This window comes from Suricata suricatta, chromosome 10 (assembly GCF_006229205.1).
Source record: "Suricata suricatta isolate VVHF042 chromosome 10, meerkat_22Aug2017_6uvM2_HiC, whole genome shotgun sequence".
In the NCBI taxonomy this organism is placed as follows: domain Eukaryota; kingdom Metazoa; phylum Chordata; class Mammalia; order Carnivora; family Herpestidae; genus Suricata; species Suricata suricatta.
This window is the reverse complement of record NC_043709.1, coordinates 9,411,499-9,429,804: the sequence shown is the minus strand read 5'-3', so window position 1 is coordinate 9,429,804 and position 18,306 is coordinate 9,411,499. Positions and strand designations below refer to the sequence as shown.

Genomic DNA, 18,306 nt, shown 5'->3' with positions numbered 1-18,306 from the left:
TGGGTTAGGGCCAGGGGCGAAAGATTCAGAGAAAAGACTGGACACCGAGAGGGCCTCGTGGGGCTGTCTTTTCCCTCTCTTCTAGAACTGAGCCCCAAGACAAAAGCCCCCTGGCATCTGCTTCTGGGAAGCCTCAGCCTTGGCTGGGAGTGACCTGAGGGTGCGCTGCAGGGGGTCTGTGAACTTCTGGAAATCACATGCAAATGTGTGGCCAAGCATTTGGGGGTGAAGTCATCCCCAGGGACTTTCAGTGGCTTCGGAGACCAAAACAGGGGCAGGAACCAATAGGCTAGAGTGGTCTCTAACTCTCTAGTTTCAAAGCTGAGCACAAGTCCCTCGGCATGGAGGAGAAACCTTCTGCATGTGATGTGCCTCTCTCTGCGGAGCCCTCTCTCTGCGGAGCCCTCTCTCTGTGGAGCCCTCTCTCCTCACCTCCCCCAGGCTGCCTCTTCCTCCCCGTGTTAGGCTCATCTCTCACCCAGCTATCCCTGAGAGGCCTTTTCTAGCCCCTCCTGTTAAAAACACATCCACCTTCAATGGACACAGTCAGCCACACACGCAACAAACACACACTGTGCACCTGAGTGCCTGGCATCAGGAGAGAGGACTCTGTCCCAGGTGCTGTCCCTCAGGACCTCTGCGCTCTACTGGGGACGCAGATGTGCAAACAGACACACAGTGATCCAAAGCAAGAGGGGTGGACAGACATAGGGACAGTGCCGAGGGAGAAGAGGGTGGGTGAGGACCCACTCACAGGGCAGGGAGCCGAGGGTCAGGCAAACGGGGTGGGGAAGAGTGGTGGCGGTGAGGACAGAGAAGGAAGGGCGACAAGGGGAGGTCTGTTTGGGGAACATAAGAGCTTTACTCATTCCTATTATAACGTTTATCCCGCTGCATGCTGGGTACAGATCTACCTTACTTGCTACTGCGTGAGCTCCTGGGGAACAGACGTGCTGTGTCCAGCTCCACTCAGAGAGGGTGGATGAAGAGGGAAGCAGCCAGCACAGGGAACGGGGCCAGACACATGCCACTCAGCTTGCCTGAGGTGCTGACACATCAATGGCCCAGTGCATAGGACCTCAAAGATCAGCTCCCTTTCAAGACGCAAAGATCATGTGTCGCTTTGATCATTTCTTTCTAGGATTCCTGGAAAGTGCAGCCCTGCTTCCGCTTGGGTACCAGTGACGGGCTGGTGGATTTCAGCCACTGTCACATGTCACAGGCAAAGGGCGGGAGGAGGTGATGAATTCGCAGCAGGGAACATAAGTACGGACGCTATCATGATAACGCACGTGGTGCTCGCGGCGGCCACCCTGGGGCTCACACCAGAAGAGCCAGTGCAGGGGGCGCCCAGGACGGGCCCAGGGGAGCAGGTCCTGCCCAGCTCTGCCCAGGGGGAAGGGAAGAAAGACCTGGGTGCTGGAGCCAGAGTGCTGGGTCTGGAGCCCAGCTCCACGCCTGACCGGCTATGTGACTTGGGCAAGTTACTAAAATTCGTTCCTTATTTTGTAAGACAGGGTCGGTAAGACCCCCATGTCCTGGGCCTGTTTGGGAGGCGTCGGTGGGTTACTATGTAGACCTCAGTGCCTCACACGTAGGGGGGATACAATTACTGCTGTCATTGCCCTCTGTGCCCGCCAGGGTCTGATCTGTCCCCCAATACGGACACGGTGGGTCCTTCCCTACAGGCCCCTTGGGTAAATAAAACCAGGGGATTCAGAAGAGCCTGACCCCTTGCCCCTTCCGGAAGCTGGGTCGCAGCAGGACAAGGAGCCCTGGACCCAGAGCCCGAGGCTGGAGGGCGGTACCTCGCCATCCACCGGTAATGCAGTTGCGTGTCTGGGGCAGTTTGGAGCCCTCCAGGTAAGTAAAGCGGGGGGGGGGGGGGCCTTTCAAAGACAGAACTTCAGCACCCCGAAGAATTCTAGTAAACCAAACCCTTCCTTCTACAAACTGCAGTGCGTTGGGAGCAACAGGGAGACCCCGTAATGACAACCCCTAGGAGAACCCCCGGGACTCTGGCCCTCACACACCCCAGGCCTTGGCATGGCCATTTCTGCAACTCTTCATGACCTCCTCCTGCTTCCTAGCTCATGTCCTCGATGCCTTGAATCCGACAGTCCCCAGTCCTGGACAGAGGACACGGCAAGCAGCGGCCCCTCCGTAAATACCGTTGAAACCACGTCCAATACATCATGCTCATCTCACAAACCTACGTGGGCTGGGCTCCTGCCTGGGTGCTGGGGACTGTCCTGGGCTGAACAAGACATGCACAGCTTCTCCCCCCATGGGCTTTGTGTCTACCAGGAAGGCAGTCCACTGAGCGCAGGGACGGGGGGCTATGGGGCCACACAGCAGCAGCACCTGCTCTAGCCTGAAGGTCAGGGAAGGGCAAGTAGAAGTGAGGCAGGCAGAGAAAGAGAAATGTTCTAGGCCGATGTAAGAGTCTGGGCGAAAGCCAGGAGCCCGGGGTGCCAAGAACCGAGACCGGAGGGAGGAGCAAGGCTTGATTGCACTGGCCCTTTCAAAGCCAGGCTGAGCAGCTGATGCGTTAAGGGAACGGGGCGTTCTCGAAGACTCAAGCAGAGGAGGGAGTGATCAGATTCATGCTCCGGAAAGACTCCGGGCAGAGCCAGAGGCTGGGTGGCGGGGACCAGCTGGGGTCTGTGTACAAGGACCGTGGCCTGGAAAAGAGAGGCGGCAGCAAAACGGAGAAAAACAGAGCCCTGGCTTTTGGATTGGCACGCGACTGGAATACAAGGCGCCCCCCTTCCCAGCCTCCCTTGCAGCGACCTGTGGCCATGTGACTACATCTCAGCCAATGGGATTCAAGTGAAAGGCATGTGTGCAACTTCCGGGAAGCCATTAAGAAGAAGAGGGTATTTTTCACCCTGTCTTTCTACCTTTATTAAATAAGTTAATAAATATGAGAAAAATAAGCATGTAGTTAATAACCTGTTGGCAAAAGGTTGAACCCCTGGATGGAAGTCTGCCCACTGCGGGGCTCACGCTTGCTGAGACATATCTGGAACCCTGTCAAGGGACATCTGTAGCGGACAGGACCTTGGTGATGGTGGGCGGAGGTGGGACAGCTCCTAGAGCTGAGAGCCTCAGAAGTAATGCTGAGGGGGCCCTGAGAAGAGGGGTCCCGCCCCGCCTGCTCAGCAGGGACCTGGGGAAGGTTCTAGAGCCGCAGGAAGCCTGCCTGCCCTGTCCTGACCAAGGCTATCAGCGTGGCCGTCAGCTCAGGCCCATCTCTGTCTGGCGTGGAGACTAGCTCTGCTGGGCTAAAGCTGGTGTCCCCACTGGCTGCTGAGCTGTGCTCTTTGCCCAAGCACCCACTGTGGGGGCCTCTGCCTCAGTTTCCCTGTGGAGCCAGGCCTGGATTCTCCCCTGATTGGCCTCCTCCACTTTCCCCCTGTTGGCTGGACACAGACTCCCTGCTTACCGCTCAGATCCCGCCGGCACGACCCTGGATCGGAACGGCCCCGGAGGCTCCCTCCAGCCTCACTTCTCACCAAAGCCCGGCATCCAACCCAGGTCGTCAGCCTGCGGGCGCCCCTGCCGCCACGCCTCTGCACGTCTGGAACAACCTTATCCACTCTCCCCTGCCGGGTACATTCCTACTCATTTCAGGCTCTGAGTAGCCCACCAGGGAGCGATCACCTCCTGTGTCCCCACAGTCCGTCCCTGCCATGGCTCTCCGCACATGGCTGTGGCTGCCACGTGGCCTTCCCCGAAGACAGCATGTTCCGTAAGGACCCGAAGCACATTCTGTCATGTCACAGCACCAGCTGGGCCTCGCTCAGGACCTGGGACTCCCGAGCCACTAGAGATGCCCGGTGCGTGGTGAAGGGGCAGACAGTGGGCTGGCCAGATGGATGAACCGATAGCAAAAGGCCATCAGCGCTAGCCCAGTGCCCGTCTGCCAAGTTCCTCTGGACCCTGCATTCTGGGTGTTTGGCCACTTCTCTACCCCTTGTGCCAACCGGCTCTGCAACTGGCTCAGTTCTCCTGGCTTCCTAGCCTTTCCTCCTGCCCACGGGAGACCCAGCGCTGTCTGCCCCTTCCTTATACATTCTCTCAAATAGACCCTGCCCGGCCCCTACATGGACAGTCACTCCTTTAAAGACCCAGAGTTACTGGGGATCCCTGGACCTTACCCGATTTGACCCTTCTCGGCTTTTCTGGCCCTCCTCTTTCCCTCCCGCAGCGTGGGTCCAGCCCAGAGCCTGGACGAAGCCAGGTCTTCTCTCGCCATGCCCCTGGGGCCAGAAGGTGCAGAGACCAGGAGTACCCCCCCCCCCCCGCAACCCTGCTCCAGAGCTTCGGATGTTAGGCTCAGAGAAGCTGCTTTTGCCCAAGGAGCCACCAGTGTGAGAAGCCAAAGGGAAGAAGGGCGTGAGGGAGCCGGTTATCACCCACCGGAATCCGTTCTGTGAGTTCCTGGGGTTGACCAGGACGCAGTCCCACGTGCGGCTGGGAAAGTTCTGGAACAGCACCAGCTGCCCTTCCTCCCGAACCCGGCCACTGGAGACATAGTCCGCCACAGCCACCTCCTTCACCCGGTACGGGTTCGAGAACAAGCTGGTGACGCTACTGAGGGTATTGACCAGGCGGCCGAAGAACTGCATCTTCCGCGGGGCAGGTGGGGAGGCCCCGCCACCTGCCCCCTCGGTCTGGAAGAAAACGGGGTCTCTGGTCAGCTGGGCTCGGTCTCCCATGCCCACCTCACCAAGGGTAGCAGTGCCCTGCACAGGCTCCCGGATCGCTCCCCGCCAGGGCTGCTCTCCTGGTTCTGGGCCTGGAGGGACCTGGAATGGAGGGGAGAGAAAGAGAAACAGCACTGAGCTGAGGGGTAAGAAGGCCCGAGGGGAAGTTACAGAGCTGCCACCACGCACAGGGGACCAGAACCCTCCTGCTTCCTGACAAGTTTTCCCATCAGGGCCTCAGTTTCCTCATCTGTCATGTGGGGCCGTATCGCTCACGGAGACAGCAAACCAAGGGGTGCCTGGGTGGCTCAGCTGGTTCAGCGTCCGACTCTTGATTTCAGCTCGGGTCATGATCTCACAGTTCCTGGGTTCAAGCCCCATGTTGGACTCTGCACTGACAGCATGGAGTCTGCTTGGAATTCTCTCTCTCTCTCTCTCTCTCTCTCTCAAAATAAATAAACTTAAAAAAAGAAGAAGATCGCAAGCATGAATGCACATTATAGATGTTACTGCTCTGTACAAATGGACAGGTTCTTGCTACTGAAGTTCAGAGTCAAGTTTTTAGCATTCAGAAAGCCTGGCACGAGTCATTTCAAGGCTGCAAACAAAGCTCTACTAGATGCAGCAAGGGGACCAGGCTCGTCCCACACTCCATTGGGGGCGGGGGGGACTGGAAGCATCTGTCTCCAATTTTTGGCACCTGCCACCACTGGTTTTTCCAAGGAACTCTGAGGGAACGCCAAGCCAAGTGCCTGGGAAAGGAACGTGAACGGGAAGACTTAGACACCACGAACGTGTGTTTGGATGGAAACATGTTTATGTGTCAGATTCAAAGGGTCACGGTGTCTGCCGTGGAAAGTGTCCCCACTTTGGATGACAGAATTCGATGTCTCACTATTTCCTAGGCTCCCAGAGCATACTGCATTCCTAAGGCAAGGCCACCAGAGCTGGGTGACATTTTAGCTGCAGGCTGCCCTCTGGGTCAGGAAGTCACCTGCTTGAAGAATGGCTCAGACACGCAAGACAGAGCACATGGGTGTGGGCACCCCGGCGGAGAGGACGTGTCAGCAGACGCTGGCCACACTCTGGCCGAGCTCTGGACAACAGGACCAAGCTTAGGGATGAAAAGAACAAGACGCCTAAGAAGAACCGCCTGTGAAGGGAATAAGGGTCAGTGATGATAATTACATCAGGGGACATTTACTGAGCACTTACTGGGCAGCAGCCCTGAGCCGAGCACCTTACAGCACGGTCTCGTTTCATTCTGACAAAGCCACATGAGGCAGGGTGCTGGAGCAAAACTGTGTTCAAATCCTTACCAGCTGTGTGTCCTCAGACAAGTCACTTAGCTTCTCTGTGTCTCAGTGTCCTTATGTGCAACAGGAAAGCCGTAACAGTGCCCAACAAAACCTGCAGATCTCGAATATTCCATAAACATTATTAGTCCTCTTTCCTCCGATTGCCCTCCCTCTGACAGATAAGGAAACTGAGGCCCGGAGCCCGTGCTTGCAGAGTTTGGAAAGTGCTCTGCAGCCGGAGAGCAGCCTTTCTCTTGTGATCAGTAATTAGATGTGGTGTGAGCAGGCTGTGAGCCTCAGTGTCCCCTTTAAAGTGAGGACAGCGGTGCCTGGGTGGCTCAGTCGACTAAGTGATGGACTTCAGCTCGGGTCATGATCTCGCCGTTTGTGGGTTAGAGCCCTGCGTCGGGCTCTGTGCTGACAGCTAGCTCAGAGCCCGGAGCCTGCTTCCGCGAGTCCGCGTCTCTCTCTCTGCCCCTCCGCCTCTCATGCTGTTTCTCTCTGTCTCAATAATAAGTAAATATAAAAAAATTTATAAATAAATAAAAAAATAAAATAAAGTGAGGACAGTGCTCGCCTCTTGTGTGCTCAGAGGTTAAATGAAAACTTTCTTAAGAATGTTTAGACCTGTGTCAAGTTCCTTCTTTCCTCCACCCTTGGTAACAGAAAGGACAGAGGTGCTGGGGTGCCCGCGCCCTTCTCAATAGCCAGAGGGGAGGGACCCTAAAAGAAGGCACAGGAAATTGTCCCTGGGAAAGAAACCCCCAAGACAGGAGACATGGCATACGCATCAGGGTGCACAGTAACAATGTTTGTTTTGACACAGAAATAGAAGTAACTTCTATGCCCCGCGGGACAGGAATTGTAAGTGACGCCGTGTTTACCCTAGAGACACCTCGGAATCATGAGAAGCAGAGAAGGTGAAGGTTACAGCACTCGGTGGTGTGACAGGCTCTGCAGCGTCAAGTCCTCAACGCTCCCTGTGCAAACTTGCAAACTGCAAGCTTGCTGGTAAGGCCCCCGCCTCCTCACGCAGCCTTTCTGACTGGTCCCACCCACCGGGCTCCGAACCTCGAAGAACCTCGAACCCCTCGCAGGAGTCCAGAAAGCAGTGTCGTCTCGCACCGCCTTGCCTGTCGGAGGCCTCCTTCCTCCTCCTGCCTGACTGTACCCTTTACATCCCGCTAGTCACACAAACACTCGTGGGCCTCTCTGTGCTCTGGTCCTGGGCCACGAACTTGACATAGATTTATCTTTAATCTGCACCACTCCCCTATGACATTGTTACCACTATCATCCTCGTTTTACATATGAGAAAATCAAGGAACAGAGAGGTAAAGCAGTTGGCCCAAGCTCACTCAGCTAGTAGGTGGAGGAACAAGCATGAGAGCCAGATGGGCTGGCTCTAGAGAGAGTCTGAGCTTCTTAAGTACAGGTGCTTGGTCTTGTCCCCTGGGTACACTCACCCCTGGCACAGGCCTGGCCCCCAGAAAGCCTGTTAAAACACAATTTAACTGGGGTGCCTGGGTGGCTCAGTTGGTTAAGTGTCGGACTTTGGCTCAGGTCATGATCTCACATTTGTGGGTTCGAGCCCCGCATCGGTCTCTGTGCTGACAGCTAGCTCAGAGCCTAGAGCCTGCTTCAGAGTCTGTGTCTCCCTCTCTCTCTGCCCCTCCCCTGCTCACACTGTCTCTCTCTCTCTCAAAAATAAATAAACATTTAAAAAATAAAAGAGAGAAACAAAAGCAGCACAGAGGCTCCCCAGAGAGCAGGCGTCACCACCAGCACCGGCACCAGGAGAGGCGGTGGGGGTGGGGGTGGGGGGAGTCGGGAGCACCAGCACCCTTGAGCCCACTTGAGGTCAGGGGGCGAGTCACCACAGGTGTCTAGCTGGATGGAAAGACCACATCCGGCCCCAGAGGAGAAGACACCTTCCTCGGGGTCCGGGCTGGTGGCGGGGCTGCCTCCCACATGCTGACGACAGCCTGGCCACCGAAAGGGCAGGTCCGGCTCCCCACGCCAGCCTCCCAGGGTGGGTGTGAGGGTGCAATGACACAATGGAGGGAAAGCGTCCCAGACGCTGGCCAGCCGTGGGCACGCAAACAGGGGCCGCTGTTATCACAAGGTGGAAGAAAGGAAATGAACCCCCCGGGCCACATCCTGGAACAATCATAACAGCCCAGCCCGGAAAGCAGCAAGTGAGAAGCAGACAGGGCACACGCCGTGCTTCCTTCTCACTTCTGGGCTCTTCCTCCCATCCTGCCCCTGACCTTGGAGCCCATGTTGTTTCCAGAGGGGCTGGGGCACAGAACGCCATGGGAACAGCGCCCCCTTCAGCCCCCTCACTCCTAGCTTCCTCCCCCCTCTGGCTTCTCACAGCCACTTGCCCTTGACCTCCCTCCCCACCTGTGCTTTCACCCGCTGACAATCTCAATGGCTCCTCACCTGGACTTGCTTCCTTCACGTAGGCGGTGGGGCAGGTGACACCAAGGTCATCGGACAGGGACTGTCCGCTCCTGTGCCCCTGAGGCTTTGAGCAGCTCTCAGATGCCACAGGTAGAGAAGCCACAAACGCCAAGAGCTTCTGTGGTGACGGGGACGCTGACAGTTCTGCCTCTGTAACTCCTGCTATTTCCAGGGGGTGATTGCGTCTCCCCCCCCCCCCACCCACGGTGAGGCCGGGGTTTTCGGGCTGTTATCTCTACTTTTGCTCACCCATCCCCTGTCAAAGGCCCAGCCTGCCTGCTCAGCTCCTTCACAGGAGACTCAGGAAGTCTTCTTCTGCTGGGTGAGCCACCTGTGGGGGAGAGGAGGAAGGACTTCCTGCTATAAGGCAGGAAAGACAGTCCTAGTGTGTCCATTTTAGAGATAAAGTAACTGAGGCACAGAAAGGCCTCAGACATGGGTGTTGGAAGGGCAAGTTCAAGTGGGACACGCTGATGTCCACCAAAAAAGAAAACAATATAAAAAGAACCAGTACTGGGGTCACAGAGAGATTGGAATCCACAGGTGGCATCTTTGATGAGTTCCCCAGAAGCAGTTGGTTAGGTTCATAAAATAAGTAGTCCCAAGGGGACCCAGCCCAGTCTCTGTCACCTTGGGGGGGTGGGGAGAGTCAGGAAAGGAGGGCTGCACAAGGTGACTCTTGAGCTGAACTTTGCAGTGGGGACCCGGGTGAGAGGCCACCCCAGGGACAGAGCCAAAGAGAATGTGTGGGAGGACATGGAGACAGCCCACGTGAGCCGCCTGGGAACGAGCATCTTCACGGGGCCTGGGCGCCAAGGATGGCCACCACGGACGCCGCTGGGATCAACGAGCATGCTGGGTGCACGGAGCCACTCTGGCGGCCTCCGCTTTAAAGCCACGTCCAGGGGGGTTCTGGGGGGCTCAGTCGTTTGAGCCTCCGACTCTCGGTTTCGGCTCAGGTCCTGAGCTCATGGTTTGAGCCCCACGTTGGGCTCCCTGCTGTCAGTGCAGAGCCTGCTTGGGATTCTCTCTCCCTCTCTCTGCCCCTCCCCTGCTTGCCCAATGTCCCCAAATGTCTGGTTTCACTTCTGCCAAGCAAGGGAGGAAGTGCAAAGCCGCAGGCCCTGGGCCCTGTCCCCCATCCTCCTCCTCCGGACAGGTCTATTTTCGGGAGAGGCAGGCGCCTGGGCTTTCAAACTCTACCTGGATTGTCCTCCCCCTGCCCCCCCACTCCTATCTCTGCCACAGCCTCTGCTTGTCCGTCAAGGCCCAGCTACGCCCTATGAAGGCTCGGGGTGCCACACCGGTCCCCCTCACCCCCCACACTCCCAGCTTGCACTGTACTCTCTTGGTGCACATGCAGCACGAGAGCCAGGTCGGCCCGTTCATCCCTCCGACCCCTCTGTGCCTACCGCAGGAGGCAGATCACACGCTCACACCTGCTCAGAGACTCCCCACCACCTTCCAGAGGAACCCCAAGCTCCAGGGCAGGGATGGGAGCACTCATGGGAGCAGGCCCAGCCCCCCTCCTGCGCCCTTCCTCCAGCCACGCTGCCCCAAAGACCTCCTAGAACGTGCCAGGTTCAGGCCACCACGCAGCTGCACGCACACCAGTGCCTAGATCGCATTCCCTGCTCCCCTCATCCGCCTCGCAGTCAGACAAACCCTCCGCTCCTTCAAGACTCCGCTCACGTGCCTCCACGTCTAAGAGTCACACCCTACACCTCCCCTCCTCTCACCCCTGCGGGTACCCTCACACCACCTCTGTGCCCCCACAGTGTCCAGCAGCTCTCCCAAAGGAGCATTTATCCCGCAGTAATGAGGGTGCACCTGCTGGCTTAGTCGCACCCCTCTTCATTTGTTTATCCGAGCACACGGCACGCTGTTCCAGAGGAAGAGCGGATCTCTAATACACGTTTGGTGAACAAATGAATGAGCACGAACGGAAGCCCACGGGGCCGGTGCCTTCCAGGCACCCTCCCCTCCGCTCTTGCTCCCTCGCAGGTGGTGACAGGCCACCCCTCCCAGCCACTCCTCCCCACTCAGAGCTGCCCAGGACTTCGCCACCACGGAACCTTCGGGAGAACCTTTATGGGGCACCTGCTGGCCTTCCCGAGCTTTGGTCTGGAACGTCCTGGAACGTCTGGCTTTATACACCTGAGGCCGAGCTCACTCAGATTCTAAGCAGGGGGGCTCTATAAGCCTTCTGCTTCCTTCTAGATGGAGCCCAACCAGAGGGGTAGGATGGCGGCGGTGGCCAGGGAGGTGGGAGGCGCGTGACAGGATCCCACAGGCAGCTGGGGCCAGGAAGCTGACCTCACAGCACTGGCCTCGCTGGGGACCCTGGGCACACACACAGAACCTGCTCGAGCCCTGGCTGCAGACGGCAGGATGTCCCCTGATCGGAACAACTGGCACGGGCCAGCGACCCCTCCTGTGCGGCCAGTGTCTCTCCCATCCACTGCCCAGGGAAGGACCGTCGGGGCGCCAAGCCCAGCCCGAGCCCGCCTTCCTTCCTGCCGCCCAACCAGCCCACACGCCCCACCTCACACAGGCCTCTGCCCTCTCCGGAGACCACCCCACTCTGGGTTTCCCACATCTGTGGGTCCCACCTCTATTGGCTGTCACAAAGGCCCGTGAAGGAAGGAAGGTGGGGGGGTTAACCCTGTCTGGCACACAGGGGAAACTGAGGCCCAGAGAAAAGAAATGGGAGATATTGTCTGATGGCTGGACTCATGGCTTCTTCTTCCATTTTATTTTAAAGTAGGCTTCATGCCCAATGCAATACCCAATGCAGAGCCCAAAGTGGGGCTCAAACTCACGACCCTGAGATCCAGACCTGAGCTGAGATCAAGAGTTGGAAGCTTAACCAACGGAGCCACCCAGGCGCCCCCTCATGGTTTCTTCTTCAGACTCCTGAACTGCAGTACGCGGAGGGCCTGCAAACAGTAGGTGCTCCATTAGTGCACGGGAAAAGACTGGATGAAAGTAGGTGTAGGTCATATGTCCTTTCCATGCCCCCTCCAGCCTCTGGACCTCCAAAGCTGCCTCCACACCAAACTTCCTCCAGATGTTCTCTTCGGTCCCAGCGCCTCCCAAACTCCTTCCTGATGTGAGGAATAGGACCGGCTTGCCCCCATCCACTCCACACGTGGAGCAGCACCGCCACATTCCCTCAGCACCCACTGAGTACCCAGCACCTCACCGCGTGTCCGGGGTAATGATCGCATTTAATCTTCAAAACCCTCCCGAGGGAAGGTGTATCTCTACCCGTGTGGCACACAGGAAACTGAGGCACAGGACATTATGTAACTAGCCAGGGTCTGTACCCAAGGGGTCGGTGTCCAGAATGTCATCTCGGCATCCTCAAACTGCATTTCCCTGAATGGAAAGTGGCCGAGTGGCCTGATGTTCACCCTCTTGGCCCCCGAAAGCACAGGCTCGCGTCTGAAAATGCAGCGCCATTCATTCGAGCCGGAGCCAAATGCCCTTCAAGAGAGGAGAAGGTTTCTTTCTCGTTTGCTCTCTTTAGCTAGCCCGTAGCTGACAGCAGGCTGCCCCAGATGTGTGGCTGGGGCTCCCAAGGACGGGAGACACTGATCGCTTGAAGAGATCTTTGGGCTCGTGCCTAGGTTCAGGGTGGCCCATTTTATGATTCACTTTATAAATATTTATCCGGGACCTACTCTGCGACAGGCATTGTTCTAACTGCTGAGACTCCGCTGGGGAGCAGCGTAGACAAAAACCCCGGCCGTCCTTGACTCTCTCTTTTAGAGAGAGCTATAAATAATAAAAAAGAAAAATAAGCAAAACATATACATTGGTTTTAGATGCTAGCTAGATGCTGAGAAGAAAAGTAAGTCAAAGAAGAGAACTAGGAAGTGTGGAGGTGGAGACTGAAATTTTAGACAGGGTGACTGGGGAAGTCCTGACAAAGGATGTGGCCTTGAATAAAGACTGAAAGGAAATGGGGACAAAAATTGTACGGATATCTAGGTGCAGAGTTTTCCAGGCAGAAGGAAGAGCAAGTGCAAAGGCCCTGGGGCTGCAGTGTGCCTGATGAGTTCCAGGTACAGCAAGGAAGCCAGTGAGGTCAGGAAGGTAATGGAGAGCCAGGCATGTACAAGTGAGAGAGAAGCCACTGCAAGCTTGGGGGCAAGAGTGCAACATTAACAGATCACGGGCTGGATGCGGGGTGGCAAGAGGCTTTAAGAATAACCTCACAGCCTGGGCCTAAGCAACCAAAAGAAAACCCATTTCCTGGGACGCCTGGGTGGCTCAGTCGGTTCAGCGTCCCACTTCAGCTCAGGTCATGATCATGCGGTTTGTGAGCCCAAGCTCCACACTGGGCTCTGCGCTGACAGCTCAGAGCCTGGAGCCTGCTTCAGATTCTGTGTCTCCCTCTCTCTCTGCCCCTCCTTCGCTCGTGCCCCGTCTCTCTTGGTCTCAAAAATAAATTTTTAAAAAATGTTACAAAAAGAAGAAAGAAGGGCATCTGGGTGGCTCAGTTGGTTAAACATCCAACTTCAGCTCAAATCACGATCTCACAGTATGTGGGTTCAAGCCCCACATCGGGCTCTATGCTGACAGTGTGGAGCCTGCTTGGGATTCTCTCTCTTCTTCTCTCTCTGCTCCTCCCCTGCTCACACTTTCGCTGTCTCTCTCAAAATAAATAAATAAACTTAATTTATAAAAAAGAAAAAGATAAAGGAATACTGCCATTTCCTGAAGATAGGAAAGTAAGTCGGGGAGCGGGGAAGATTTTGGTGGAAGGTGGGGAATGGCTGAAGGGGACGTAGGGGATGAGTATCAGGAGCTTAACTGTAAATACTTTTATCTTGGAAATGCCTAGAGTGGAAGTGTTGAGCAAGCCATTAAATCAAGGTGAGTCTAGCATTCAGGGGAAAGACCTAGACTGGACCGGAGACGTAAAGTTGTCAGAGTAGTGATGGCACTTAAAGCTATGAGACTGGACGAGATCACCCGAGAAAATGAATCAAAAAAGAAAAGAGGAATTTAAGGCACGGAACTATTAAAATGTCCCCCCAGAAGCTGCCCTCCACAACGTGAAGCTTGTAACGTGGTCTCTTCACTAGGGCCCCGCACCCTGTCCACACACGCCCAGCACATGTGTGCAGACACACACACAGCACTTCCTCTATCTGCTGGTGATGTCATTCTGCTGAGTGAGAAGGAAATTCTCTTTTGCAGATGCGCTCACTTCACCAGAAAGTAATCCACAGAAGGGGAGAAAGAGTGCCCTGAGCACTGAGCCAACAGTAGCGCCCCTTACACAGCCGAGCAGTCACACAGGCTCTGGTGTCATCAGGTGCTGTATTCGGGTTGTGATTCCAGTGTCATTTCATCATCTGGTGTCTCTCTCCCTTATGTGAAATAGGAATGACACTGGCTACATCAAGAGGAGCCCCAAAAGTAATAAACAGTCCATGAAGATTTGTTAAATAAATGAGGAAAGGAATGAATGGTGAAAGCAACAACGCACCAAGAGCCTAACTCACAGTAGATGATCCATAAATATTGCCAAATATTAAATGAAGACGATATTCCATCTACGTGCCTTTCCCTCTTTGTTTTTGTATTTATCCCTTTCCCTTTCCTGCCTGTGACACAACAGCGAAATCTTGCATTTGTATAAGACCGCACTGGTTACACAGCTTCGCCCTGCTACATTTTCTCAAATTTTCAACCTCACAGACGGCAGCCTTATAAGGGCAGGAAGTACAATCCCCCTTTCACAGATAAGGAAACTGAGAGTTGGGACAGAAAACAGCCTCCAAACTCCAGGAACATTTGAAGGCAGGGACAATAACAGAAACACTGCATTCAGCCCAAGGGTGGGGCATCTGTGTTGCCAAACCAAACCTGCCTCACATCCTGTTGGGTGGGTAAAAGGGCAGGTGAGGGAAAGACCCAGAAGCTCAGGGGAAGGGAAGGTATTTGTTTGGGATCATGTGAGTAGTCCACTTAAAAAAAAAAAAAAAAGGGCACAGATCCCTGATCTGTGAGGCCCTGTGCCCTCCTTTTCCCACACCCACGGGGCTGCCCATCCCAGCTGCATGGTCACACAGGTCATGCGTTCCCTGTCACCAGCTGTCAGGTCAACTCTGGGAGCAGGAGGCAGACACAGAATTGGTGGGGAGAAAAGGATGGGGAAGGAGGGAGCAGGCACAGATGAAATCTGGAGGCACAGAGAGACAATAAGCAACGAGGAGCGAGTCAGAAACAGGGGAGAGTAAAATGGACAACAGGGGAGGCACAAAAGGAGACATGCAGAAAACAGGTGAAGTGAGGATCAAGTGGGAATAGGCAGAAAAGCCGGGAGAACTTAGAAAGGCACAGGAAGGAAACTGGGGACAATTAACGAGGCCCAGAGTGAACGGGGGTGGGGGGGGCGGTTGGAGGGGCGCGCACTGAGAGGCACGGAGAGTTGAAGGGAGAGAGGGATGGCCTCACTACGGAAGTGAGGGATAGAAGAGAGACACACCAGGGAGACTGCGGTACTAAGGAGGGACCCCAGGTCGAAGCTGGCGTCCCAGAGAGAGGGTAGGGGGTGTCACAAGCTCGAGATGAGACAAGAGCTGTCACAAATGGAAGTTGGGGACGCTGAGGATCAAAGGGCAGAAGCTGCGGGCACTCAGGGGGTCACACAAGGGTCAATGGAGGACACGACTAAAAATGGGGGAACACAAGGGAAGCCCGAAGGAGGGTCCGGGTGGAGACCACCGAATCTGGGACGCGAAGGAGGTTTGGGAAGGGCCCTCAAAGGCCCGCCTCCCCTGCGCCGTCACTCACCTCGGCTTACTCAGCACTTCTACTTTCTTCTACTTCCGCAAACAAACGAGCCCGAGGCCACGTGACGGCCCGGCCACGGCCCTCCGCCAATCACCGAAGCCCATACCCCGGCCCGCGCTCCGGCCCCGCCCCCGCGCCGCGAAGAGGTCGCGCGAGGAAGGCAGGGGCGGGGCTCCGCCATGTTTTAAAACTGCCCAATGGAAGGCGCTCCAGGCTCCAAGGAAGGCAGGGCTCTGGGCTGGAGCCAATCCTCCGCGGCGGGGCGCGGCCACGTCTGTGCGGGGCGGAAGTTCCTCGCGCCGGCTCGTTGGTGGACATGTTGATGAGGGGCACGAGTCTCCTCCTTCTCCGCCTTCCAACTCCTCAAGCGCCGGGAGGCCTGGACTCTGAACCTAGTACCCCTGAGGGCCTGTAACCAGCAAAGAGGAAGGGCATCTTTGGGAGGAACTTGCTTTGATTTTGCCGGGGGACCCCCAGATTGAGCAAATAAAAATATGAGACGCTTAGTTAAATTTGAATTTTGGCTCAACTACCAATACTTTTTTAGTTAAATAAAAAACACTAAGTGCGTTTGTGCTAGAAAAAAAGTATTCATTGTTTTCTGGCAGCCCTACACCAAGCTGATCTCGGGAAATATTTTAGCGCTTTTAGTAGAAACGTGAGCAAATGACTTGGTCTCTGTGGACCCCTCCTCCTTAATAAGGATGTTGTGACTGAGAGATAAATTAATCTCTGTACCTGCACATAGTGGAATTTCAACAAATGGTCGTTGTTATGATCCGCAACGCTGAGAAAGGGACACAGTTGTAGTGACAGATTTGCTTGTGACTCAGCAGATCATGTGAACTAATAATACCTGTTACAAAGTAATCAGACTTAACATTTATCACCTCTGGATTGTAGTTGTTTTTTTTTTTTAAGTTTACTTATTTATTTTGAGAGAGACAGTACAAGTGGGGGAGGGGCGGGGGAAGAGGGGGACAAGGGATCTGAAGTGGGCTCTGTCCGGCTCTACGCTGACAGCAGTGAGCCCTACCAGGCATGACCCAACAAAACGTGAGATCATGACCTGAGTCCAAGTTGAATGCTCCATGGACTGAGGCACCCAGGCGCCCCTGCAGTTGCTCTTGTTTGCCATTTATAGGTGAGGACAAGATTTCTTAAACTGTGATTTGAATTTTGCTCAAGAGTTTCAGCTTTGAGTCGAGAGAACCAGGTGAAGACTCAGACTTCTCACTGAAAATATTTTGCTCTCCACACCCCAAACAAGTGGAGTTACTGCGATGGTTATCAGGAAGCTTGCAAAAGGCCGGTAGTCCTCCCTCTGCGGAGTAATCTGACCCAAGAAAACACGTAGGTTCAGCGGGTCGAGTCCCATTCTTCAGCAAACACCCACTGTATTCAAAGTGGATCTGAACGACAAGTCAAACACCCACTGTATTCAAAGTGGATCTGAACGACAAGTTTGGCAACGCAGTCGCACAACTGAATCTGATATGCAGAAAAGGCTGAGGGAGGCTGGATCCATTGTTAGAAACCCTCAGAGAGAGCCATGAAAGAAATTCATAAAATTTCTGATGAAATTGAGTGCCCATCCTCTATGTATTTCCAGCGAAAACTGTTAAATGAATGGATAAAGCAAGAAATGAAATATAGGGGATTATTAGGTAGCATTGAATGATCAAGCCATGGGAAGGGAGGGGGCAAATAAATAAGCACACAAGGGAATGAGTTTCGCTGGGTTTCTGTTGGATTTTGCATTGGGGCAGTTCAAGTCAAAGAGCTTCTCTTGAGAGGTTGTGCTAGAAACATCTCAGAGCAAAGTGTTTGCTTTCTGGGAGCCCAGAATCCAAAGAGCCAGACTGGACCAAGACCTCTGCCTCAGAGTTGGATGGAAATGTAATTAGCTGAAATTTAACTAAGGGTGCAGTTTTACACCCTTACTGTGTCTGATCCTCACAACAATGCTGAGAAGTAGTACTATTATCCATCACTTTATTGTGTTTTTTAAATGTTTATTTATTTATTTTGAGAGGGAGAGAGCCCACACATGAGCATGGGCAGGGGAGGGGCAGGGAAAGAGAGGGAGAGAGAGACTGTGAGCTGTCAGCACAGAGCCGGGGACACGGGGCTGGATCCCATGAACTGTGAGATCAAGACCTGAGCCGAATTCAAGACTCAGAGGCTTAGTCAAATCCCTACCCTGTGGTGTTTGCAGCCTTGTGGTGAGAAGGCAGATGATAAGATAAAGCCAAACATAGAGTGTGTTTTGCTAAAGTCTTTGGGTGAAGGGTCATGATGTTATTAGCATCTTTCTCTCAAAAAACCTTGCATGTTGAATCTGGGGCTGCGTATATGGGTGCTGCTGTGCTAGTCCTTCCCTTTTCCGTGTGTTTGAACATTTTTCTAATTAAAAAGTTGGGGGAGGGGCATCTGGGTGGCTCAGTTGAGGGTGTGACTCTTGATTTCAGCTCAGGTCATGGTCCCAGGGTCGTGGGATGGAGTCCCTCGTGTCAGACTTTCTGCACTGAGTGTGGAGCCTGCTTCGGATACTCTCCCACTGCCCCTCTCCTCAGCTCACACACTCTCTCTCTAAAGAAAAAAAATGGGGATAAAATAGGGTAGGGTGGAGGGTGATAGACGCTGTGGAATAAAAGCAAGGGGGAAAGATGGTGGATGATGCAGTTTTAAACAGAGTGGCCAGGGAAGGTCTCACGGAGAAGGGAGATATTTAAATAAGGGCCTGAGGGAGGCGAGGGAGTGAGCCTGGCAAAGAGTGTTCCAGATGGAAGTAAAGGTCTGAGCAAAAGCCCTGAGGCAGGTGTCTCCATGGCTTGTGTCAGGGACAAGCAAAGAGCGTGTCGGACCTGGAGTAGCAGGAGAGCACGGAGCCTGGTAGCCAAGGAGGTCAAAGGGGCATCACGGCCTGAAGTACACTGTAGGTCATTTCAAAACTTTGGCTTTCATTTTGAGGGAAATGGGGAGGCATGGGAGTTTTGTGAGCAGAGTGACCTGAT

The 18,306-nt window shown here is 54.6% G+C and overlaps 1 protein-coding gene across 7 annotated transcripts in view; it reads right to left on the bottom strand.

Annotated features, from left to right (window-relative positions):
• Nucleotides 1–15,380, bottom strand: part of PLA2G6 (phospholipase A2 group VI) — a 58,916-nt gene extending 43,536 nt beyond the window's left edge. For 2 of the 7 annotated variants that reach the window (XM_029953505.1, XM_029953510.1), the window contains exons 1-2: nucleotides 15,290–15,378; nucleotides 4,426–4,814 (exon numbers count right to left, since the gene is read on the bottom strand). In XM_029953505.1, the coding sequence (XP_029809365.1) occupies nucleotides 4,426–4,724 (299 nt within the window). In that variant the 5' untranslated portion in view covers nucleotides 4,725–4,814; nucleotides 15,290–15,378. Of the gene's footprint in view, nucleotides 1–4,425; nucleotides 4,815–8,455; nucleotides 8,642–15,289 lie in introns of those variants that run through there. The other 5 variants (XM_029953511.1, XM_029953509.1, XM_029953507.1 and 2 more) reach the window with 5 other exon arrangements.
• Between the last annotated feature and the right edge of the window lie 2,926 nt (nucleotides 15,381–18,306).